This window comes from Protopterus annectens, chromosome 11.part0, assembly GCF_019279795.1.
Source record: "Protopterus annectens isolate FY-2018-M chromosome 11.part0, PAN1.0, whole genome shotgun sequence".
Classification (NCBI taxonomy): Eukaryota; Metazoa; Chordata; order Ceratodontiformes; family Protopteridae; genus Protopterus; species Protopterus annectens.
In genome coordinates, this window is record NC_056745.1 from 451,995,909 (window position 1) to 452,023,204 (window position 27,296).

The 27,296-nt window shown below is 39.3% G+C and overlaps 1 protein-coding gene across 1 annotated transcript in view; it reads right to left on the minus strand.

Annotated features, from left to right (window-relative positions):
* Positions 1-1,965: 1,965 nt before the first annotated feature.
* Positions 1,966-27,296, minus strand: part of LOC122814953 (lens epithelium-derived growth factor-like) — a 668,706-nt gene continuing 643,375 nt past the window's right edge. Inside the window, exons 10-12 of the mRNA XM_044087212.1 lie at positions 7,767-7,970; positions 3,921-4,079; positions 1,966-2,156 (exon numbers count right to left, since the gene is read on the minus strand). Coding sequence (XP_043943147.1) covers positions 1,966-2,156; positions 3,921-4,079; positions 7,767-7,970 — 554 coding nt within the window. The remainder of the gene's footprint in view (positions 2,157-3,920; positions 4,080-7,766; positions 7,971-27,296) is intronic.

Consider the following 27,296-nt stretch of genomic DNA (forward strand, 5'->3'; position numbering starts at 1 on the left):
AGATAAGCATCCTTGAGATCCAGAGACACCGTATAGGCTTGAAGGAGGTCTAGAATAGGTCTTCAAGTGCCCTGTTTCCTAGGCACTAGAAGCAGTCTGGAGTAGAATCCTTTCCCCCTTTGGGACACAGGCACCTCTTGAATAGTACCCCCAAGTCAAGAAATTCTGAAGAACTTCTGGCAAAAAAGGAAGTTGCTCCTGAGGAGGCTGAAGAATGCCCATAAAAGGGAGGCAGGATTTCCCCTGAAGAACAAAAGACAAAACCCAAGAATACTGAGTGATCTGAAGCCAAAGAGGAAGAGAAAGAGAAAGAGAAAGAGAAAGAGGAATGTGGCTGGGAAGGGACAGATAATCATGCAGAGCCTGGTTTGTCTGGAAAGGAAGGCTTCGTAGTCCCTGAAAACTGAGGAGCCTTAGCAGGAGGAGCCAATTTGCCAGTCTTCTTACCTTTAGTAGAAGAGTGGGATTGCCTACGAACAAAGGCAGGCTTAGCAGAGCAGCTTCTCTGAAATTTAGGCACAAGAGAAACAAACACATGTTTATGCTCCTTTAAGGCCTTACCCTTATCCTAAAGGGACTTAAACAAACCATCAGCAGATTCCCCAAACAAATGTTTAGAATCCAGAGAAGCATCCATCAACTAAGCCTTAATATCATCAGGTAGTGGTTGAAGCCTAAGCCCAGAATAACTCCTTGTTATTCAACCAAAAACAGCAGCTAGAAGAGGCATCTGCCGCATTGTTACTACATTTAATAGAATGACAAACGACTTGAGAGGAAGTCCTTAGCAAGGAAAGAACAGAAGTTTTACCCTCAGTCTGGAAAATCAGAAATAAGCTGACAGGCATGACAAAGAAGAGCCAACACATACCTAGACTTATGGGTCTGATAATTAATCTCCTTAAAAGCTAGGGTAACAGAAATGTAAACCTTCTTACCCAGCCTTTCCACAGCTCTGTTGTCCTTGTCAGAAGAGGGCAAAGGAAGCAACTAAGATGCCTATGAGAGGCTTTCTCCGTCAGAAGAGGGCAAATGAAGCAATTTAGATGACCTATGAGGGGCTACAGATGCTACAGCTGGGTTAGCAGAAGGACATTTATATGAAAAAGAACAATCCTCAAGCACCCTATAAAACTTGTCAGGTTTCTTGGGAACAGGGGCAGAGAATCAGGCACATGAGAGGCATTGGAAAAAGCATCAAGCAAAGCAGCAAAAAACGAAGGAATAGCTGCAGGCTTAGGAGATTTCAACTGCAGCAACTCATAGTACCTCTTATGGATATCAGATACGCGAGAACAATCCCACTTAAAAAAAAAAAAATCCATCATCCTAGTGAGTGGGTCTCCAAAGGAAATTTCCTCAAAAGGAACATCAGTACTAATAGATTCCTCCACCTCCCATAGTCCAAAGGAGAAGGAATTTGAGTAGAATAAGTCAGGCAATCATCATCAGAATCCAACTCATCCTCAGAAGAATTCTGTTCTCTAGGCCTTTTAAGGACAGTAGAGGACCAAGGAGAAACAGGAACCAAAACCCCTTCAGGAGGATTTAAGAACATTAAAGAAGTAAATAGCTCCCGAGTAAAGGCCTGCCTGTCATTTTGTGGATCCCTAGGAGCAAAATAAATGTGTTTAGTTTTTGTTTCTTTTTTAAGGGAATGCCCCTCCAAAAAACTGAGACCGCTCAGACCCAAAATGACAGTTGAGAACTATATTAGGAACTTCTTCCCCAACTAAAAGTGGAGGAACTCCCCTGGGCTCCTCAGAAAAAAAATTAACCATAGTGCCCCCTGAACGCCTGAGATGGACAACTGCAAAGCCTCTTTGGATGTGCTACCAGCCGGATTCTCACCGGCCTCCAACATGGTTGTGGCAGAGAAATCTGACAAAACAACCGGGTGAGCCTCCAGATTTGTAATGACCTCGGGAAAAACACTGGCAGTGGCTGGACAGCAGAAGATTCTGGTCATACATTTTTCACCTTCTTCTTCCTTAACAGCCGACCCTCAGGGAGGGAGATTCCTTCTATTGTATCTTTAGCGAGAAGCTTAAGATACTGGTTCTCAAAATACAAGGAAAGGGAAGAAAGTCTATTGTAAAGGATTTTTGGGATGAACACCTGAACAATTGAAGAAGACATATGGTCATGAGAAGCTCCTAGATGAAAAAGACACATCATGGCAGTCTTTATGGAGAATCTGTCTACCACACTGGCATTTACCCTTCCTGGGTGACATTAACTCCAAGGACCACAAAATAAGTCAAGAAAAAACAAAACCCCCAACGGGGTTCTTATCTGCAACTGCAAAGAAGTCAGCAAACAGGTGTAGGTAATCACTGAAGAACAAAAATGTGCTCAACTGGCAGAAAATGGAAGCAGGTAAACAGACTGACTGTAAAAAGATATGTTCAGACTGGCAGCAAAAAAATTCTGACTATGGTACGCCTGAACATCACGTTTATAACCTACGCACACAAGGAGCATCTGAGTAGTAGTAATTAGGAACTGTTGCTACTTCAGCCACCCTGTGCAGTACAGTGCATAACATGGAGGAGTATGATTGGTTCTCTGATCATAACCTGTTTATTACATGTTTGAGACTTGGATGCCTTCGCTCTCGAGGTGAATCTTGACATCCATGTCAAGAACATATAATATTAGGTTAGCATCAGCTAACTGTTCATAATTCTTTGTAGATTTATATACTCCATGTACTACAAGTTACAGTAAAAATGAAAAAAAAGCCAAGTGTTTTATTGGCTTTCAAAGCTGTAAAACACTTAGTGAGCACTTTCAGAAAGGTAGTGTAACACTGTGCCTTATGTTTATACTCACCTGCTATACCTCTCAACTGTCCAGATTTTCGCAGAATGTCCATATATTTGCCTCTTTTGTTGGATGTGTTGTAGTTTTCAGACAAATTACTGAGGACTGAAGGCACAAAATTATGGCATACATTTACATTTCAGACTTCGTATCCTTCAGTAAATGAGATAAACACACAACCTGTTATTCTAGTAACTTTCTAGGTTTAGAACAGGAAGTCAGGGACATGTCACTGGCAGACAACAGGCAGAAAGAAATCTCTTATTCCACCACTGTCATTTGTACTGACAAATTTTACTGCCTAGCACGGGACCCAACCTTAACAACTTTAGCAGGGAAGTCTTAATATTTGTTAAGATCAGGTCTCATGCCACTCTAACACTTAACAGATTTGTCTTTTTCCAAATAATGGAGTATAATCAGTGCACTCCATGCAGTACATAATTGTTACAACTTATTTTGCTGCACTAAAGTGCAAAACCTATCTACTGAGAAATTCAGCAGAATGTCACTGCCAAGTCATATTGCTAAGACTACGAGTCAGACAGCAAGGGGCACTACATTAAGCAATCTTGCACCTAATACAACAAGCCAACATCAATTACTCACAAGGACTCTGCTGGGGGCCATTATTTCTGACACTCTAAAGTCTTACTTAATGGAAGTGTAACTGCTTGATGATCCAAGACGCAAGACTTCTACTTCAACCTCCTGAATGTCAGCCCCACATCTGTCCCTTCGGCTTACAACTCTATTTTCTATTTGTATTTTTGTATTACCAAAAGTATTATTTATGTTTCTCAAAGCTTTCTCTCCTTGGGCCTACAATAAAAGTTGTCCAGTCCCAGCCTGGCAACCTGGTTACTAAAATAAATAAATAAGTAAATACATTAAGTGACCAAATAAATGAAGTAACACTTCCTGTTAGCTTTATTTGTGGATTTCTGACAGCACTATACACTTACGGACACTTATTAAAATTCAGTATTTCCACCAGTTCCACCTCCACTCTTTTCCCTTGTCCTTTCAAGCCCCCTCACACAAACAGGTTAAAATATCATTACGGACCTCCATATATCTATTCATATACTTACTGAATGAGGATCCCTTGAAAATCTTCTTCTTCTTTTTCTTCTGTATATCCTTGTTTCCCTCAATATCACTATATAGATAATCCTTACCAATCTCAAAGAGCAAAAATAATTTGTCTGACTCAAGAACCTTGTAACGAAGTAACTTCGGGATGTGACATCCTGCATAGTAAAAAAAATGGTTGTTAGTACAACTTGTTTGCTGTCAAATCTGCATAAAGAAAAAAAAAAATATATATATATATATATATATATATATATATATATATATATATATATATATATATATATATATATACATACTTGAGAATAGACAAGGCAGTAAATCTGTAAGTTAGCCATGCTTCATATTCAGGAATGACTCAAACTGTTTCTCCACAAATTAGGGCAAGGTAGAAGTATAGCCTGGTAAATATTCGAATACTGTAGGACTTGCAGTAGCACTTGGTTTTGATTTATTTTGAAGTATGTTGTGTTACAAACTAATAAATGGCAACTCTGCTAGCAAAATGAAGTAGCAAGTATGTATGTGTGTCTGATTTCTTTACGAGTGTGTCTATGACAGCTTTTGAATTCAGATCTGTTTTATGATGTTGTAACATTAATACTGTGTAACATAAGAAATATTAACCTTTCAATCAGTCTAGTAAATTAAAAAAACAGACTTGCACATGGTATTATAAAATACAAGTGTATACTGTCTGATATAAGATCAATGAAGAATGAAAGAAGGGATGGGTAAATAATAAAACAGACATGATATTACTAAAAACTTCAGAGAAAGGAAATTCAGTTAAGTAACCTTACTGAAACTATAGTACATAACATATTATAACATAACATTGTTTGCCGGAAAAGGAATGACTGGAGATATGCTTGCCTACAGCACGTCTTGATTGCATATACTTTAAGAGGAGACAAAAGAAAAGTACATTTTATTTTCCTTCATTCAGCTTTCCTGATTCTTTCATCCTCTCTTTCTCAGTCACGCTGGAATCTACAAATTCCACTGCTCCAGCCAGTCCTTCCAGGAGTTGACCAAATTCAACAAGGCATTTTTAATAACAGTCAGGAACTAAGTCCAGCAGTTAGAGTGGGAAAGTGAACATGCTAGAAGTGAATTTAATTTCAGGTTCAAATTATTTATTTATTTTTTTATTTCTTTTTTTTTTTACAAATAGTTTCACATCAACAAGAAAATGAAGAGGGAATGAGACATGAAAAGGAGAATGATTATCAGTGTGAAAGCAGCAATTTATTCACAAGATTTTTTGGCTGTGGAAAAATAACAAAAGCACTTAGTTTTGAGTGCCTTTTGTGCCCAATGGTGAAAGGTTGGTTTTGTGTGATTACAGTAAGTGGGAACAGGGTGTGTGTGTGTGTGTGTGTGTGTGTGTGTGTGTGTGTGTGTGTGTGTGTGTGTGTGTGTGTGTGTGTGTGTGTGTGTGTGTGTGTGTGTGTTCTGATGTGTTTGTATGAGAGTTTATGGGATAAGGTTAGAATTAGCACAAGGTAAGGGGATAGGTTTAGGGCCCAATTCCAAAAAAACCTATTCTCAGATTAAGTGACTTACTCTGGTGTAAGCCTGCTTTATAGATAGGCCTTACACTGGATTAAGTCAGTTATACTGATAGCAGGTATTTTACAATCTTAACTTTAGTGTTGAGCAGGTTTCAAGTTGCTTGTTTGTGCACGAGTGTCTTGTTACTGTTAGGGAAAGGGATTTTCATAAGCTGATAAATATGGTTAGGGTTATGAAGAGGGTAGTGTCAGTGTTAGCTATAACACACTTGAGCAAGATGTGGTAGGGGGATGAATTACACTCTGGCCATCTTACTCATGCATGCATGCTGACACCAAACTTGACACTGCCCCTGCCCCTATAACTAACCTTACAATTTATGAAAATCCGTTTCCTAACATTGCCAATTCAATTAATTTGTTCTGATGTTACTGCTAGGTTCTGTGTTTAGCAGTCAGAAAAGGAATCTGTTTTGTTTTTCAATTGTCAGGGTTTTCAATGTTATTCTTGTTTGAGTAAGTTTCTTTTCGAATTGTCAGTATCAAGGAAATTTGCATTGATGCTTGTGCAGTACAATATAGTGTCATATCATTTTATGTGTGTGTGTGTGTGTGTGTGTGTGTGTGTGTGTGTGTGTGTGTGTGTGTGTGTGTGTGTGTGTGTGTGTGTGTGTGTGTAAGTAAACATGTCATATGTCATTGAAGTGCACTCTTGTTGAGTGTATGCTATTCAAATCCAAGTGACTGAATAACATGCACATTGAAGGCGAACACATCAAGAAATGCAGAGAGTGGTGAGATTGCAGAATACTGGGGTAAAGATTTGTTCCCGAGTACTGTGTTCTCAGAGTTAGTATACTTAAGCTAGCAAGGTTGAGGGGCATGCAGTGGGTTGCTTCCCTGCAAAACAAAAATAGTGAGAGGGAGATTTTGCTTGTCTTTTAGTATATTTCACTACGTCTGAGTAAAATGTATTTTAATGGATTAGCCACACCCCACATATATGTAAGACCTGGAATGCAGCAATTAAAAGTGATTTTTGTAACAGTCAGATTAATATTATTTGTACCTTACTTATGCTAATTTTAGAGCATAATGTTTTTACCTTTAATGGTGAATTTTACCATCAGAAAAATGGCATAGCTATGGGCACGACATGTGCCAATAGCTGCACCAATATGGTAATGGCCTTTTGGGAATCACAGAATGTTCTAAGTGATAGTTGGGTTAATGAAAGGATAACATGTTATAAAAGATTTGTTGATTATTTTTTTTGTCTTGTGGAGTGGTACAATAGATGAACTTCAGGAATTTATAGATAGGATTAATAGGAGTACCGCATTTTTAATATGAGTACCACATTTTTAAAGTTTACAGCTAACATAAGAACATATAGTATTTCATCATTGCTTGATTGGGACATATATGGAAAGTCTGCAAAGTTGAAATCCACTTTAATACAATAAAACACAACAGTATTGAGTGTTTTCGTCCCTATCACAGTGGGGACGTCATCAGAATACATTAACAGTGTGTTACAATAGCATATAAATCCACAAAGAACATCAGTTACTCCACCAACCAAGGTTATCAAATGGTCACATGATTTTTTATCCTCATTTCCTTGTAGCTAAAAAGTTAAAACTCAATAAATAACATACTCAGCCAATTGACGTTCTTTGTGGTGGAGTTAAATATTTAGTGGTAGGCATTCTATTTTGCGTTGCACATCAAATTAGTTAAGAAATTATAAAGTAAAACTAAATACAAAATGAACTATAGAAAGTAGTAGACACTGCCTTACTTTTTGAACAAGTCATATACAGCTAGTAGTGATCTGATTGTATTAAATCTCATTTTCCATTGTCATATAAAAAAATAAATCTGTACATGCATATAATAGTGAAACCAAACATGTCTATTCATAATGCATACTATAGAAATGTAACTCGACAAGCCTATGTAAATAGACAAGGCTGACCCTAAAGCCTAACACAGAACGTAAATAAACAATCACCTTCCAAGCACATGTCACACAAAATTCTCTTTGGTTCCCAGCAGTCGACTAACACAAACTGTTGCGTATACCACAGTGACTGCCTTACCAAGAGTTCTATTCAAAACTGGTATATTACGTGCCAACGAAATTATTGTTTTTTTTAAGATAAATGTTATCCAGCAGTGTATTTACCTGCATGCTGGGTATGGAAATGTAGCAGGTGTGCTGGTTGTTCTTTTCCCTTACTGCAAATAACAAAAAGGTATCCCTCTGTTTGTGTTCCAGGCATACTACTGTTAACGTTATTATGTCATCTTCTCAATGCCTACCTTCTTGCGTATCCACTGGCTGCTGTATTCTTGAGTTATTTTTTATCTTCTTTTCTTCAGCAGACTTGTCTTGACTATTTCTCTCCAGGTTGTCTTCCTTTTTTTGTTTTAACAGCTTACTCTTTTGTCTCACCTTTTTACCCATCTTTCCTTCAGTATTCATCAGTGGCTGCTTTTGGGAATGTTGAGGTAAATGTGGGGACACTGAAATTGAAACGTGCAAACTCAGTGTTAGTACCACATGTATGGAAGCTACAGGAAAGCTGTAAGTCTGATGAAGTTGCAATTGGTTATTTTATAGCAAGGCCATATACTGCAAACACAATGAGGAGTACAGAATTACACAAAATACTCACTTCTGCCGCTTTCAGAAAATACTTTGAGTGTGGCACTCACAAATTACATTTTTACATTTATGTTCTATTGCACATGTACAACACATTTTTGTATACTGCTGTATGTGAAGGGATATCCAAACAAGTTCCCCATGATTAGGTTTGTTATTAAAATACAAGAATCTTCAGAGTTATAGTAGTGTTTCTCCATCTCTGTATTATTGACAGATTACAATGGTTAGTTATTTGCTTTTTTTAGGTTGTTTTACATATTCACACTATGAGAATACCTTGTTTTTCCTGCAGCCAACTTTTAATACCATCATCAAATCACAGCGAGAGGAGCATGATTTAGAAAACCTGCTGCTAGCAATGTTAATTTGTACATCTCATTTCTTTGAGGTTACAGCTCTGTGAGCCTCTGAGTAATATACTAGTCCCTTGTATTCACAGATATCTAATCCACATGCCACAGAGCTATGAAGTGCCAGAAGTAACAGACTCAGTAGCAGCACATGTTGCCATTAACTGTCTTGATAAGAATTATGCCCAGGGGGGGGGGGGGGGGGTTCTAAGCTCTACTCTGCAAGGAATACAGCTAAAATGATAATGTTTAAGTGCCTGACAGTCTGTAGTGATATATTGTGGAATGCTGTACATCTTATCCTGGCTGATTCTGCATTGGCCTTCTCCCCCTTATCACATCATTGCTGTCCTTTCTAAATTCATTTTAATAATACCTGTAATTTGCAGATAACTGTGGCTATACTGCACATATATGGCCCAATTCCAAAAGACTTTTTATCAGTGTAAGTGAATTACTTTGGTGCAGTCCACCAAAGTAAATCACTTACACCAAGAGCAAGTATTTCAGAATTGGGACAAGCTTACACTGGAATAAGTTACTTACACTGACAGCAACTCTTTTGGAATCTGACCCATTGTTTTGGCATCCTATTCTGTGGGAAGCTATTTTTAAACTTTTGCAATGAAGTAATAATTGCTTACAGCAGGAACCACTTGTACCTTTTGGTAAGGCTAAGCATAAGCTCCATGCCAGTTTACATATGCATAGCAAGATTACCATTTCTTTAAATAATTACTGCAAGATCCAAATGGGCTGGTACAGCAATAACGTAGGTCTCAACGGAAATGAAACTGTAAATTTGTTGCGTGCAATCTTAGTATCACTAAGACTATTGCCCATCAAATTAGGACCATTTCTGAGAAAAAGTAGAGCACATTAGACAAACCCACTTATACTACATACAACTTTGACAGGGACTCCCTCTTATAAACTTGAGCTTAACACATTTTCAACCTGTTTTATATAAAAAAGCAGCAGCATTGTGGCTGGTGATTCAAAGTCTCTGCAAAATAAAGTGTACTGTGTCAAAATGCTCACAAAAAAAGACTTTCTATTTTAACCATGCTTCCTTCTCTATAAAGAAAAAAATGATCGGCTCCAACTACTGGATAAATAATTGGTGTCATTCCAGTCGGATCTAGAGCTCCCTATAGAAATGTTGGCACTTGAAGCCAAGAAACAAAGATCAAAAACTCAGGAAAAGTATAGTAATAATTGTATGCATCCTAACCATACTAAGCTTAATGTGCTTAGTGGACAAATCTTTCGTATGATGAGGTTACATAATGAAGACAGTAAACTGACGTTGGCCCTAGACTCATTGAAGGAGGAATTTCTATACAGAGGCTATAAAGGTAGTGTTATTGATGCTCAGATTTCTGAAGCCTGGAAGGAAAGGAGAGGTAGATGTAGACCCTATTTTGATATTACCCTGAATCGTTCCTCTCTACAGACACTACATGAAACTGGCAATCATACATACATGAAAGGGGATATTAGTAATAAGGTTAGAATGCCCCTAACCTTTGCAAGTAATATTGGTATGGTATGTGGTACTATTAGTAAGAACTGAGATATTTTTTTAACAGTACCAGAACTGCAAGGTGTGATAGGTAAAACAGATTTAACCATCAGAAATAATAGATCTCTCAAAACTCAGTTATACTATTGACCCCTGAACCCCATGAGTTATGTTTGTTCTGAAAGAAAGGGTACATATGCATGAAGAAGGTGTATGGCATGTGTGTATATACATGCTGGGGGACATTTTGTACATCCACTACTAGGGTTTGAAATAGACACCAGGTTTTATGCAGATTGCCATACTAAAAATTTAGTGTACTTCTGTTTTTGTACTTTATGTTATTCCTATTATATAGGTAAGACAAATAGATTCTTTAAAGATAGGATTCTTGAGCATTTGAGAGATATCAGGAATATCAAACAGACCAGTGCTCTAGCCATGCATGTTGCTAATGAACGTTCTAATCACAACTTTAAGTTTTTTGTCCTGGAAGTTTTGCATGCTAACATCAGAGGTGGTGACCTTAAAAATAAAACAGAATCAATAGAACAAAAATGGATTCTAAAGCTTCAAGCAGACAGAGCCCCTGGTCTTAACAGTAAGGTTTCCTTGAAACCCTTCCTTAAAGCCAGAGCCTTGAAACATCATTAGACTCTATGTTTTATTATGTTTAGTTGTTTTAAATATGTTTTATCATTTAAATGTTGTCATGTGAGCATTGGCTGATCATATTTTAGATCTATATATATTTTTTACACAGACCTGAATGTGTTAATTGTACTCTTCTTCTGATTGGTTGTTTTGTATTTAAATGATCTGTCTGCTTATTGCACATTTTGTTGGTCTGAAGAAGCGGATTAATATCCGTGAAAGCACTTCCCTTGCTGTTCATTTTATTAAACGGTTGCTGTGTTTGGAACCCCTGTGTTTTTGTCTCCTATACTCAGCTTTGCTCTGGTGGGTTCCTTCATCGTTTGTGAGGCACTTCTAGTTTCGCTAAACAACAAGCTGCCTGACCTTGAGACATTCCTGTGTTTGGAAGGCATCCATAAAGGTGTAATCATTAAAACATGGTTTAAATGCACAGAAAACACTCCTTTCATACCTAGGTTTAGCACCTACCATGCCTTCAGAGCCAGTGGCAACTGTGGTGGTGTGTCAAAGACAATATATCCTCTAGACAAATACCCAGAAACACAGAAATGGAACTTATCAGACACTAAATCACACTAAACAAAATCAATGATCAGTTTATCTGCTGTTACATGACACCTTACACGATCATGCTGTCCATACATAATAAATTAATTGTGCTGGGATGTGTTAACTACCCAACAACTGAATAAAATACTTACACCTCAAATGTGGGAAATGTACAGAAGATTTTACATCTAATAAATAAAAATTCAGTGAACTAGATTGTTAGCACAAGTACAGGACAAAATATTCTTGACCTGGTACTTACAAATGTAGCATCATTATGCACAACTCCATAAGTAACTCCCCCTCTGATCAAGTGAGACCATAAACTAGTAATATTTTCCCTCAAACTATCTAAATGCCCTGAAACCAATATATCAGAATTCAAAGACTTCATGCATGCAAATCTGCTTAAATTTTGTGATGAAGTATTGAAATACACTTCTAACAATATCACCTCAGCAGACAGATTACAAAGTTATATACCCAGGTAAATAAATGTGTAGAATTGTCAGTCCCACCTAGATCCAAATACAATAAGAAATTTAAAATCAAACCACCCTGGTGGTCCACTGACAAATAAAATCCATAATAAAAAACAAAACTCCTTACAGTTTACAACAGATCTTAAGATCCCACAAGTTAAGAAAAATATCAGGAATTTCACTAAGAATTTAAAAAAAGACTAGATCTACTGAAGCCAAGGACAATTACAAATCCTTCTTTAGTTATGTTACAAAGCTGAGAAACCATCAACAATGTACAGAACTCATACTAAATGGCAAAGCTTATTCAGACCTGGTGGGCATTACCAACATACTAGTAAAGAAATTTAGTGTGCAGTTTACTCTTAAGACAACTATCCAGAGCAGTACAATCTCCGTAACTCTCAAACCTCCGTCGTTGGTAAGCAACATGAACAGGAAGTGCTGTCCACGATTAAAAAACATTTCCTTTCTGAGACCTGATAACATTCCAGGCTGTTTGTTAAATAGTACTGAACATGCCCTAAAAGAACCTCTTCATACTCTACCTGACATGAGTCTGGCAGCCTGGTAGCCAGGCTCAGTCTTGGAAGTATAACATACAGCACTGGTGATGTCACTCCATAAAGGTGACCCTACTGATGATCCTATAGGCCCATCAGCATGATCACTCACATTTGAAAGGCCACATAACACATTGTAAAGTACAGTTTTGTACCTACCATAAATGTAGATGTCCGATAGATATGCAACTGCAGTCATAACATATGGGTTGTCCTGCCTCAGGCAGCCCTCGATCGACAGTTCCAAAGTCTGGGTCCGACGTCGGCTGATGTCGCATTTCTCTCTGACATCAGAGCGGCTGGAGTACATAAGCATCAGCCGACGCCATCTTTTTCAGTGTTTCTTGCCCCAGATGCCAGGTGCCCTCTAAGGAAGGCTGAAATCAAATTTGGAAGACAAAAATAGGTTTCCAGACAAATAAATAAGCAATAAACAGATACACCATAACAGATATCCCCAGCTAAGGATAACAGGGAGAGGAGTGGACCCAAGGCATAGAGGGGAAGGAGGGAGGGAAAACCCGACTGCAGTTGCATATCTATCGGACATCTACATTTATGGTAGGTACAAAACTGTACTATGTCCTTCAAGAATGCAACTGCAGTCATAACATATGGGTTGAATACCATAGCTTAGCTGGTATTCTCTAATATGCTCTAAGATAAGGAAGGTGTAGCTAGCAGTCCCTGCAGGACTGCTGAAGCAAAGCCTGCTCTGGATCTGGAATATAAAGGGAGGTTGTAGTGTTTGGAAAATGTATGCACGGAGCTCCATGTAGCAGCTTCTAGAATATCCTTTGTAGGCACCCCTCTTAAGAAGGCTGTGGAGGTGGCTGTAGCTCTGGTGGAGTGTGGTCTGACATTGGCTGGCACACACTTTCCATGGAAGGAATAACAGAATCTGATGCAATGTCCAATCCATTTTCAAATTGTCTGTTTGGAAATTGCTTTTCCTTGTACTTCAGGAGAGTAAGCTACAAAAAGCTGATCCGACTTCCTACTGATCTTGGTTCTGTCTAGATAGTAGCAAAGTTGTCTGTGTATGTCCAGGGTATGTAACAGTCTTTCCCCTTTGTTTTCAGGATTGGGGAAGAAAGTAGGCAGGTGAATTGCTTGATTTAGAGAGACCCTAGATACCACTTTTGGCAGAAAGGAAGGGTTGGTTCGTAAGGAGACCCTGTCTCGGTGAAAAATTATGAACGGTGGTATTGCCATTAGGGCCTGTAATTCCGAAACCCTTCTTGCTGAGGTAATGGCCAGCAGGAAAGCTGTCTTCCAAGAAAGAAATTGTAAATCCGCAAAAGCTGCTGGCTCGAAGGGAGGTAGAGTCAATTTTTCTAACACAAAATTGAGATCCCAAGCTGGTACTGGTGCCTTTCTTGGAGGTTTTATATTCTTGATCCCTCTAAGAAATTGCCTTAACAAAGGATGTGAAAACACAGGTGGATCAGTGTTGTATCTAGCTGAGATAGCTGAAGCATGTATTTTTATGGAAGAGTATGAAAGTCCATTATTTAGCAATTCTGCCAAGTATTCCAGAATGAGTGGGATGCTCATTACTGATGCATCTTGACCCTTGTTGGTATTCCAAATTCTGAATCTCTTCCATTTGGCTGAGTAAGCCCTTCTGGTGGATAGTCTGCGGGCTTCTGTTAGTATCCGCTGATTGAAGTTATTTATGGGATCTTCCAAGCTGTTAGCTGTAGAGTCTGGAGGTTGGGATGAACTGTCCTGAAGTTGTGTTGAGTCAACAGTTGAGGCCATTTGGGAAGGGCCCACGGTTTGTTGTGACATATGCTCCGTAGTAGTGGGTACCAGTGTTGTCTTGGCCAGTCAGACTATTAGGATCTGCTCGGCTGCTCTTTCTTTGTTGGTATTCCAAATTCTAGATATTCATGCTGGGTGTCTTCATTTTGTGCTTTAGTAAACCCTTCGTGTGTGAAGATTGGCATCAGTGTCTATATTTACCTGCATTGATAACTGTGGCTATACTGCACATATATGGCCCAATTCCAAAAGACTTTTTATCAGTGTAAGTGAATTACTTTGGTGCAGTCCACCAAAGTAAATCACTTACACCAAGAGCAAGTATTTCAGAATTGGGACAAGCTTACACTGGAATAAGTTACTTACACTGACAGCAACTCTTTTGGAATCTGACCCATTGTTTTGGCATCCTATTCTGTGGGAAGCTATTTTTAAACTTTTGCAATGAAGTAATAATTGCTTACAGCAGGAACCACTTGTACCTTTTGGTAAGGCTAAGCATAAGCACCATGCCAGTTTACATATGCATAGCAAGATTACCATTTCTTTAAATAATTACTGCAAGATCCAAATGGGCTGGTACAGCAATAACGTAGGTCTCAACGGAAATGAAACTGTAAATTTGTTGCGTGCAATCTTAGTATCACTAAGACTATTGCCCATCAAATTAGGACCATTTCTGAGAAAAAGTAGAGCACATTAGACAAACCCACTTATACTACATACAACTTTGACAGGGACTCCCCCTTATAAACTTGAGCTTAACACATTTTCAACCTGTTTTATATAAAAAAGCAGCAGCATTGTGGCTGGTGATTCAAAGTCTCTGCAAAATAAAGTGTACTGTGTCAAAATGCTCACAAAAAAAGACTTTCTATTTTAACCATGCTTCCTTCTCTATAAAGAAAAAAATGATTGGCTCCAACTACTGGATAAATAATTGGTGTCATTCCAGTCGGATCTAGAGCTCCCTATAGAAATGTTGGCACTTGAAGCCAAGAAACAAAGATCAAAAACTCAGGAAAAGAGCAAATCTTGAGGATCACTCCTATAAACTTTTTTTTGCAAGGGGGCATAGCCCTCCTGCACATCCTGATGTGGAAGGCAAGTTCCCTATACCTCTAAATTTATATATTCCAACTGCAAGATCGTTATACCTTTGAGAAAAAGGAATATTCTGAAAAATAGCTACCTTGGTTATGGTATATATGTCAGTTTTTTCAACCATTCAGTCTCTGTGTTTCAGGACTTGCTCTAGTGGGGTCACAAACATTTCATATGGTTACCAGGATCTAGAATGTATCAGCATGGAATGAAATGCTTGCCAATCCTACTTGCTTTGCAACAGCTGGTCCGCACTTCTCATTCCAAGTCTTCTGCATACTGGTTGATGCCTTTGCTGCCCCCATAATGCCTTTTTAGGGGTAGGTTCAGTTAATGAACATTCCTACAGAGCACACACATCAATGTCAAAACAAGATCAAATTAAGGTGGTTCTGCCCAATGTCAGAAGTCTAAACAACAAGCTGAGTATAGGAGACAAAAACATAGGGGTTCCAAACACATCAACCGTTTAATAAAATGAACAGCAGTAGTAGCTTTCCGCAGGATATTAATCCGCTTTCAGACCAAAATGTGCAGCAGACAGATCATTTAAATACAAAACAACCAATCAGAAGAAGAGTACAATTAACACATTCAGGTCTGTGTAAAAAATATATATAGATCTAAAATATGATCAGCCAATGCTCACAAGACAACATATAAATGATAAAACATATTTAAAACAACTAAACATAATAAAACATAGAGTTCCACGATAGCTTTCAGGCTCTGGCTTTAAGGAAAGGATTTCAAAACCTTACTGTTAAGACCAGAGGCTCTGTCCGCTTGAAGCTTTAGAATCCATTTTTGTTCTATTGATTCTGTTTTATTTTTAAGGTCACCACCTCTAATGATAGCATGCAGAACTTCCAGGACAAAAAACTTAAACGTGATTAGAACCTTCATTAACAACATGCATGGCTAGAGCACTGGTCTGTTTGATATTCCTGATATCTCTCAAATGCTCAAGAATCCTATCTTTAAAGACTCTATTCATCTTACCTATATAATAGGAATAACATAAAAGCACAAAAACAGAAGTACACTAAATTTTAGTATGCGAATCTGCATAAAAACTGGTGTCTATTTCAAACCCTAGTAGTGGATGCAAAATGTCCCAGCATGTATACACCATATGCCACCTTCTACATGCATATGTACTCCTTTCTTTCAGAACAAACATAACTCATGGGGTTCAGGGGTCTATAGCATAACTGAGTTTTGAAAGATCTATTATTTCTGAAGGTAAAATCTGTTTTTTTTAACTATCACACCTTGCAATTCTGGTACTGTTAAAAGCATATTCCAGTTCTTACTAATAGTATCACATACCATACCAATATTACTTGCAAAGGTTAGCATTCTAACCATTACTAATATCCTTCACGTATGTATGATTGCCAGGTTCATGTAGTGTCTGTAGAGGCGATTCAGGGTAATAAAATAGGGTCTACATCTACCTTCCTTTCCTTCCAGGCTGAATTGAGCATCAATAACACAACCTTTATAGCCTCTGCATAGAAATTCCTCTTCAATGAGGTTAACGTCAGTTACTCATTGTTCATTATGTAACCGCATCATCACGAAAGATTTGTCCATTGGCTAATATTAAGTTTAGTATGGTTAGGATGCATACTACTATTATTATGTAAGATACTGTTCCGTCTAACACTTTTCCTATGCATACTAGTGGATACAGAGTACAAAGAATCTCTACTGATTTCAACATCTAAAAATTCAATCAGATTGGACGAATATTTATATGTAAACTTGAGAAATCCATTCACACCATTAACATAGTGCAAAAATTCTAGTAAGGATTCCTCAGTACCTTGCCAGAGGTAGGAAGAAAACAGTATCTTACATAATAATTGTATGCATCCTAACCATACTAAACTTAATGTGCTTAGTGGACAAATCTTTCGTATGATGAGGTTACATAATGAAGACAGTAAACTGACGTTGGCCCTAGCCTCATTGAAGGAGGAATTTCTATACAGAGGCTATAAAGGTAGTGTTATTGATGCTCAGATTTCTGAAGCCTGGAAGGAAAGGAGAGGTAGATGTAGACCCTATTTTGATATTACCCTGAATCGTTCCACTCTACAGACACTACATGAAACTGGCAATCATACATACACAAAAGGGGATATTAGTAATAAGGTTAGAATGCCCCTAACCTTTGCAAGTAATATTGGTATGGTATGTGATACTATTAGTAAGAACTGAGATATTCTTTTAACAGTACCAGAACTGCAAGGTGTGATAGGTAAAACAGATTTTACCTTCAGAAATAATAGATCTCTCAAAACTCAGTTATGCTATTGAACCCTGAACCCCATGAGTTATGTTTGTTCTGAAAGAAAGGGTACATATGCATGAAGAAGGTGTATGGCATGTGTGTATATACATGCTGGGGGACATTTTGTACATCCACTACTAGGGTTTGAAATAGACACCAGTTTTTATGCAGATTGCCATACTAAAAATTTAGTGTACTTCTGTTTTTGTACTTTATGTTATTCCTATTATATAGGTAAGACAAATAGATTCTTTAAAGATAGGATTCTTGAGCATTTGAGAGATATCAGGAATATCAAACAGACCAGTGCTCTAGCCATGCATGTTGCTAATGAACATTCTAATCACAACTTTAAGTTTTTTGTCCTGGAAGTTTTGTATGCTAACATCAGAGGTGGTGACCTTAAAAATAAAACAGAATCAATAGAACAAAAATGGATTCTAAAGCTTCAAGCGGACAGAGCCCCTGGTCTTAACAGTAAGGTTTCCTTGAAACCCTTCCTTAAAGCCAGAGCCTTGAAACATCATTAGACTCTATGTTTTATTATGTTTAGTTGTTTTAAATATGTTTTATCATTTATATGTTGTCATGTAAGCACTGGCTGATCATATTTTAGATCTATATATATTTTTTACACAGACCTGAATGTGTTAATTGTACTCTTCTTCTGATTGGTTGTTTTGTATTTAAATGATCTGTCTGCTTATTGCACATTTTGTTGATCTGAAGAAGTGGATTAATATCCGTGAAAGCACTTACCTTGCTGTTCATTTTATTAAACGGTTGCTGTGTTTGGAACCCCTGTGTTTTTGTCTCCTATACTCAGCTTTGCTCTGGTGGGTTCCTTCATCGTTTGTGAGGCACTTCTAGTTTCGCTAAACAACAAGCTGCCTGACCTTGAGACATTCCTGTGTTTGGAAGGCATCCATAAAGGTGTAATCATTAAAACATGGTTAAAATGCACAGAAAACACTCCTTTCATACCTAGGTTTAGCACCTACCATGCCTTCAGAGCCAGTGGCAACTGTGGTGGTGTGTCGAAGACAATATATCCTCTAGACAAATACCCAGAAACACAGAAATGGAACTTATCAGACACTAAATCACACTAAACAAAATCAATGATCAGTTTATCTGCTGTTGCATGACACCTTACACGATCATGCTGTCCATACATAAGAAATTAATTGTGCTGGGATGTGTTAACTACCCAACAACTGAATAAAATACTTACACCTCAAATGTGGGAAATGTACAGAAGATTTTACATCTAATAAATAAAAATTCAGTGAACTAGATTGTTAGCACAAGTACAGGACAAAATATTCTTGACCTGGTACTTACAAATGTAGCATCATTATGCACAACTCCATAAGTAACTCCCCCTCTGATCAAGTGAGACCATAAACTAGTAATATTTTCCCTCAAACTATCTAAATGCCCTGAAACCAACATATCAGAATTCAAAGACTTCATGCATGCAAATCTGCTTAAATTCTGTGATGAAGTATTGAAATACACTTCTAACAATATCACCTCAGCAGATAGATTCACAAAGTTATATACCCAGGTAAATAAATATGTAGAATTGTCAGTCCCACCTAGATCCAAATACAATAAGAAATTTAAAATCAAACCACCCTGGTGGTCCACTGACAAATAAAATCCATAATAAAAAACAAAACTCCTTAGAGTTTACAACAGATCTTAAGATCCCACAAGTTAAGAAAAATATTAGGAATTTCACTAAGAATTTAAAAAAAGACTAGATCTACTGAAGCCAAGGACAATTACAAATCCTTCTTTAGTTATGTTACAAAGCTGAGAAACCATCAACAATGTACAGAACTCATACTAAATGGCAAAGCTTATTCAGACCTGGTGGGCATTACCAACATACTAGTAAAGAAATTTAGTGTGCAGTTTACTCTTAAGACAACTATCCAGAGCAGTACAATCTCCGTAACTCTCAAACCTCCGTCGTTGGTAAGCAACATGAACAGGAAGTGCTGTCCATGATTAAAAAAACATTTCCTTTCTGAGACCTGATAACATTCCAGGCTGTTTGTTAAATAGTACTGAACATGCCCTAAAAGAACCTCTTCATACTCTACCTGACATGAGTCTGGCAGCCAGGCTCAGTCTTGGAAGTATAACATACAGCACTGGTGATGTCACTCCATAAAGGTGACCCTACTGATGATCCAATAGGCCCATCAGCATGATCACTCACATTTGAAAGGCCACATAACACATTATAACAGATTTAATTAACAGAGACATGAAAAATCTCTTCAAGCGAGACCCACAGCAGTTTGGTTCTGTAAAAGGTAGATCCAATTTAATGAAACTGGTAAAGTTCTTTGAAAATACAGCACAAACTGTTGACAGTGATTTGGCCAAGAGGTTAGACAGTATCCCCCATGTTAGCACAGTTAATAAGCTAACTGTGTTACAAACAGATCCCTATGTAAGACAGACAGCTAAATGGCTAAAAGACAGGGCCCCAAATGGTAAGGACGGCAGAGGTAGCATCAGAGAACATGAAGTAAACCAGTGGTATCTTGAAAGGCTGAGTGTAGAGACCCTTTTGTTTGGTATTTACTTCTCTATCTTACAGATTTAAAACCAAGACCTATGACTAAAAAAAGTCCGCAGATAACTGCAAACTCTGAGTAACTGTCAAAGTCCCCCCTCTGACACAGAAGTGCGCATGCAGGAACTTATAATTATAAATGCCTGGTGCATTGAAAATGGGCTTAATTTGAATGCTCAAAAATGCAACATTGTTGCATTTGGCAGATAAACCATCCCCTAGCATACAGCATCGACAATATCCAAGTTCAAAATTAAATGTACTTGGAGACTTGACCACCATGTTGCAAAAACCATTAGGAAATCCTTCTTCCTGGCACAGTTGATCACCACGGGAATATCATCCAGAACTAAAGATTTTTTTAATCAGCATTAATCAGACCAATTATAGAATAAAGCACCCTCTTTGGGATGTACCTCACCTAACAAATCAAACAGTTGGAAAGAGCCCAGAGGTTCTTAAAGAGGATCACATACTTATGCTACCAAAACAGACTACAACCACTGTCCCACTTTTCTGTGTCGTACAATCACCTCAGAAGAGACCTATGCCTTGCCTTCCGAGCAATAATGCACTCAGAAGTCCAGGATCTTTTGTACCTTCATAAATTAAATAGTCCCACAAATACCAGAAGAAAGGGGTTAAACATCTGCTACAGCAGATCAATAAAACAAGGTGGAGAGACAGATTTCTTAATCAGTGCGTCTCTCACTTCTGGAGTAGACTCCTCCTGCAGATAAAGCAGTGTGAAACACTGGATAATTGGATGGGCCTTCATATACCCACCCAGGCTTGACTGGCTTAGCCCTCCATGAGAGGGGAGGTACCGTCTACAGTGGGTACTAGCAAGGCATAATGGAAACAATACTCAGTAGCCTGGAACTTCCTATGATTCCTAAAACTGTACTTATGGATGTAAAAGTTTTAAAGACACTTCATATATACTACACAATGTGCTCTATGTCATTTTGTGAACTAAGGTTCATTTAAAAATGTTTCATAAACAAGTCAGTAGAGGCAAAGCAGAAACCAGAGCGGTCTCCCTGTGCAACTTCCCCTCAGTTACCTATTATGTTCAGTAGATTTGCATAGCACCTTGAATGTGAGGAGCCCAGACTAACCTAGACCTGCTCATCCATCTCCAACCCCCCCCCATATGTATAGATATTTATTCTCTCAACTTCTACACAGCAGCCCTTCTTCATACAGGTTTCCGGTTGGTGTCTGCCAGTGTCACTATACACATATGTTAATATTTGTTACTGCAAATTGTATAACGCTTGTTTTATTCTGTGCTTAGTTACTGCATAAATAAGCCTATGAGCTTAATGATTTCCTCAGTAATTATAATAAGCATGAAACTGATAAATAAAATTCTGCTGTCTTACAATCCAGCAGCTGGAAGGCATGGCAGCTCATTCTGCAAGTGAAAAATGTTGTATGTTCTTCTATTCACATGTTGCAGTATTCTTACTTGTGGGATCCTCTGCCTCAGGTGACCTGAATGCCCATCTCCTATGCCAAAGCTTAAGCCTGGTTACTGTCAGGTGCATGGAACGTCACAAGCAAGGCCATAAACTGTGGGCCATAAATGTGACACCTGCATGCACAGACCTCAGAAAGTACAGTTGTGTACACTTGCCATAAATGTAGATGTTCGAGTGTATTCACTGTTGCAGTCATCACATTTGAGTTATCTGCTTGCAGTAGCCCTCAGTCAGCCTGATTATCAACGTCTTGGGTCCTGTGTCGGTTACTGGCTCATCTTCCGTGACGTCAGGTAGTTGGGGATATAAAGCATGCAGCCAATGCCATTACATCAATTTTTCTTGCCCCAGATGTCAGATGCCCCCCTAATGGGAAGCAATTATATATATATATATATATATATATATATATATATATATATATATATATATATATATATATACACAAAGTTATACCTCCAACAAAAAAGCAAATACACCAAAAAGCTTTTAAGCATAGTAAAGGAGAGTAGAGGTATAGCCAAAAGAAGTCAGGGGCCTGGAGTGAGGGTAACCTGGACTGCAACAGTGAATACACTCGAACATCTATATTTATGGTAAGTGTACACAACTGTACAATGTTCTTCGTGTTTCACTGTTACAGTCAATACATTTAGGTAGATTCACAAAGCTAAGGATGGGAGGAGGACTTTAGATAGAATTAGGACCAGCTATAAGGCCCTGCAAGACTGCAGTGGCAAAGCCAGCTCTGGATTTAGAGAAAATTGGCAAATGGTAATGCTTGGTGAAAGTATGTACAGAACTCTAGGTAGCAGCTTGTAGGATGTCTCTGGTAGGGACACCTCTGAGAAAGGCTGTAGAGGTAGATGCAGCCCTGGTTGAAAGGGATCTAATCCCCTGTGGGATAGGTTTTCCATGGTGCATATAGCAGAAATGAATTCAATGGCGTACCCCTTGAGAAATGGTTTGCTTTTTAATAGCCCTCCCCTCTGCCCCTGCAGCAAATGCCACCAGCAGTTGTTCAGATTTCCTTTGAGGTTTAGTCCTGTCCAAGTAAAATCTAAGTTGTCTATGCACATCTAAGGAGTGCAGTATCCGTTCCCCTTTGTTCTGTGGATTAGAAAAGAAGGTTGGCAAATGAATGGATTGATTAAAAGCCACACTGGATACCACCTTGGGCATGAAAGAGGGATTGGTCCTGAGGGACACCCTGTCCGCATGAAAGATTATGAAAGGCTCCACTGCCATAAAGGCCTGTAATTCAGATACCCTTCTTGCTGAAGTGATTGCTAAAAGGAAAGCTGTTTTCCAAGAAAGGAATTTTAACTCTGTACTTGCAGCTGGCTCAGAAGGAGGAAGAATGAGCTTTTCCAATACAAAGTTAAGGTCCCTGGCTGGAGTTGGGGCTCTTCTGGGTGGTCTTAAGTTTTTGGCCCCTCTGACGAACTGCTTGAGCAGTGGATGAGAAAAGAGGGGTGGTTCTGTGTTGTAATGAGCTGAAATGGCTGAGGTGTGAATTTTGATGGAGGAAAAGGAAAGGCCCTTGTGAAGCATCTCAGTTAATTATTGAAGAATCTGAGGTAAATTGGGTGCTGCTGTGGCAATCCCTTAAGTTTGGTTCCAGGCACAGAATCTTTTCCATTTTTCAGCATAAGTATTTCTAGTACTAGGCCTCCTTGCCTCCAAAATGACATCCAACACTTGTTTACTGAGGGATGGTAACGGAGAGATTAGGTGATTAGCCAGGCTGCCAGGTTCAGGGTTTGAAGCTGGGGGTGCAGAATCTGGCTCTCCTGCTGTGACAGCAGGGTAGGGGTCTGAGACAGGTGCCATGGAGCTAGCAGTGACACACTGTGAAAGAGGGGGTACCAGTGTTGGCGTGGTCAGTCTGGTGCAATCAGTATCATCCTTAGTTTGTACTGTTTGATCTTTATTAGTACCTTGGAGAGGAGAGGCAGAAGAGAAAAGGCATAAACTGATAGATTTTCCAGCTGAAGGACAGCGCATCCACTTTCCAAGCTTGTTTGTGGGGAGTCCTTGTGCAGAATTTGTCCAATTGGTAGTTCTGGGGGGAGGAAAACAGGTCTACATCTGGGCTCCCCCATTTGTGTATCAACATGTTGAAAGTCTTTGGTTCCAGTTTCCACTCATGGGGTCCATGAGATTTCTGCTTAGTTCATCTGCCAGTGTATTTAGTTGTCCTGGCAGGAATTGAGCCTGTAGATGCACTTGGTAGCTCAAGGCTGTGTTCCACAGAGCCATGGCTAGTCTGCAGAAGGGGTAAGAATGGGTACCCCCTGCTTGTTTACGTACCACATAACAATGGTGTTGTCCGTCTTTACCATTAATTGTTCTGGAAGAATGTGGTCCTTGAAGGCTGTCAGAGCATTCTGGACAGCTAACATTTATTTTTGACTGATATGCAGGTGCATTTGACTTGGGTTCCATTTGCCCTGAATGCACTTCCCTGTTAGGTGAGCCTCCCATGCATAGTCTGATGCATATGTTGTTAGGGTTTGCCTGACAGGGGGTAGAGTGAATGGTAGTCCCTTGTTTTGGTGGCAGGCCTCTGCCCACCAAAGGAATTCTAACCATAGGCAAGGTATGATAGGAATCATTGCTTCTAGATCCTGAGAATAATGACACCATAGGTTTTTTAGATACTATTGTAGTTTCCTCATATGCAATCTTGCATATGGAATTAGTAGAATGCAGGAGGCCATGAACCCCAAGGCTTGCAGTATTTGCCTTGGAGATAGCAGGGGTTTTGTGGCCATTAGTTTGAAGTAAGTTGTCAAATGAATTTGTTTCTCTGGAGAGGTAAGCCATCTGGGAAGTTGTGTTCAAGCTTGCTCCCAGCAATGTAATTTGTTGACAGGGTACCAGATGTGATTTCTTTTCGTTTATGGTGTACCCCAGACAAATTAGCACCTTTTGTACCAATGCCAGATGATTCAAAAGTATGTCCTGGCTTTCTGCCTGAATTAGACAATCGTCCAGGTATGGGTATATTTGAATATTTCTTTGCCTGCAAAATGCAATGACTGGAGCTAGGCACTTTGTGAATACCCTGGGTGCAGTAGATAAGCCAAAGGGCAGTGCAGAGAACTGATAGTGCATGTAGCCTGCTTTGAAGTGTAGGTATCTTCTGCAAGATTCCCTAATTGGGATGTGCTGGTAGGCTTATTTTAAATCCAGTGTTGCCAACCAGGCATTCTTACCTAGCATAGGAAGCATCTGGTGAAGAGTTAGCATCTTGAATTTTGGAATCACCAAAAAGGTGTTCAAGATAGAAAGGTCCAAGATAGGATGTCATGAGTTGTCTTTTCTGGGTACCAGGAAAAGCCTTGAGTAAAAACCTTGTTCCTTTTCCTCTTCTGGTACAGTTTCAATAGCCTTTAGGCTTAAGAGAGAGAGAGAGCACTTGCTTTTGAGCCTCTGTCCACTGATTTGGGGTAGATCTGGCCAACCGTTTGGGGCTGGCAACATGTGGAAGTGAAATCTGCATCCTTGGGAAACTATATTTAAAACCCATTTGTCCTGGGTAATGAGTTCCCAGTTTTTTTGCCTGCAAAGCAATCTTTCCCCCTAAAGGAGCAGTCAGTTAAGAAATGCTTGGAAGTTTTAAAGTTAAGTCATTGAGACATTTTACCATAGAGGGGAGTCTTACTACTCCCTGATTTGGAAGTGGGAGCCCCCCACTGCTTAGTCCTCTGCGTAACCTGAGATTGAAGCCTGGGTGTTTTGTTGGTTCTGGGTTGGACAGACAAGGCCTGGAAGAGGCAGGAAAAGACCAACTCTTAGAGTGCCAATGCCTACTAAATCTTGGAGGCTGTACTTGTAGGAAATCTTTAACAGTTTGCATAGATTTAGCTTTTTCCTCCATCTTTTTAAGGACTTCTTTTGCTTTGATGCCAAACAGGCGGTCCTGATTTAAGGGCGCTTCCAACAATTTAGCTTTAACATGATCTGGCAAAGATTGCTCCTTAAGCCAAGCATGCCTTCTAAGTACAGACCCAGTGACAGCAGCCCTGCAAGATGCCTCTAGTGAATCAAAACCACATTGCAAAGTATGCTTTCCATCCTGTTCAGCAGAATGCATTAAATCCTGTAAATCCTTATTTTCAGCACAGTCAGGAATCAACATCATTTTCTGTTTAAGCAATCCAATAATATGCTGCTGATACTTTAACATATGAAATTGGCAGTTTAAGGCCCTAATGGCAAAAGTTACAGAAGTGTATACTTTCTTACCCCATATCTCTAATGCCCTGGAGTCTCTATCAGAGGGGGTAGGATTTTTGGCAATAGTAGCCTTAATGCCCTTGGGTCCCTGTGAAATGGTCTCAGGATCCGCAGTGGGATTTTTAAAAAGAAACTTGTGAGAGTCAGGAACCCTGTAATATCCATCAGGTTTTCTGGGAGCAGGAGTTAAAGAGTCAGGGGCCAAGCTAGATTCTGAAAAGGCATCATCAACAATGTCTAGTACAGGAGGGATAGTTAAAGGCCTGTGTTGAGGCAGGAGTAAGAAATCCCTAAGCCTCTTTTTAGAATCAGAGTAATCCTGGCTTTCCCAGCAGAAGTGCTCCCTAAGAGTATGCAGGGTTTCACCAAAAGAGAAATTCTCTGGGGTGAAAGCAGAGGGAATAAAGTCCTCTGCATCAGAATCCTCATATGTAGATAAGGGTAAATTCTGGTCATCGGAGGAAACAGAAATTTCAGAATCCTGGTCAGAAGTATCATAAGCAAATTCAGTCCTAGGTCTCTTAGAGGGGGAAGGTTGGCTTCCCCTGATTAAAGTAATAAGGTCTTCAGCCATTCTTATCATTTGTTTTTAAGGCATAGAGGCCTGACCATGCAGTCTGGGCATCGGTTTTCTAGGCATAGTTCAAGTTTTAGGCCTTGAAGAAGAAGATGGCGTTGGTTTAATATGCAAGTCAGTAGACCTGAATACCCCATCGGAAGTCAGTGCCTGCAGAGCGGCTCCGGATCCGTCCAACATAGCGACATCCGCAGGTTCCATCTCGCGGCATACCAGACTCCGAATGGGTGTCAGTAGAGGCCTGCGAATCTGAAGTAGTGTGTATCAGGGGCTGCAAAAGCACCTCACCGAGTACCGGCGAACTGGCGACTGGCTTATGAGAAGCATCGTCGGCAGCTTTGGACCTAGGCGGCCTGTCTCTGTCTTTATCTTTGCATTTTTTTCGGAATTTCAGTAGTCGGAATGGCTAACCGAAGACATATCTGGATAATTGAACCGAGTACCAAAATATTTAGAAGCGCAAATATACAGATAATGAATAGTTCGTTGCTTAAATAAGGTGCAAAACCGACAGCGAGGTACATCGTGGTCAGGGCCTAGGCAAGGAATACAGTACGAATGAAAATCTTTATGAGGTATTTGCTTTCCACAAGAAATACAATTATTGACTTTTACTAACATCGGTTTAGAGCAAGAAAAAGTTTCCCCAACGGGGTACTTAGCTTTAGTTGAAGACTTTGGTTCTGAAACTCGAAAACGAAAATTTCAGGAGTCGGCCGACCAGCACTTGCAAACTGCTTCTGCATCGGGCACTGCACAGCAAGAAAGACTGATGTAATGGCATCGGCTACATGCTTTATACCCCTGACTACCTGACATCATGGAAGATGAGACAGCAACCGACGCAGGACCCAAGACTTTGATAAACAGGCTGACTGAGGGCTACTGCAAGCAGATAACCCAACTTTGATGACTGCAACAGTGAAACACAAAGAACATCTTCTCTGCCACAGTCAAATCTCAACTTGCTCATTCCA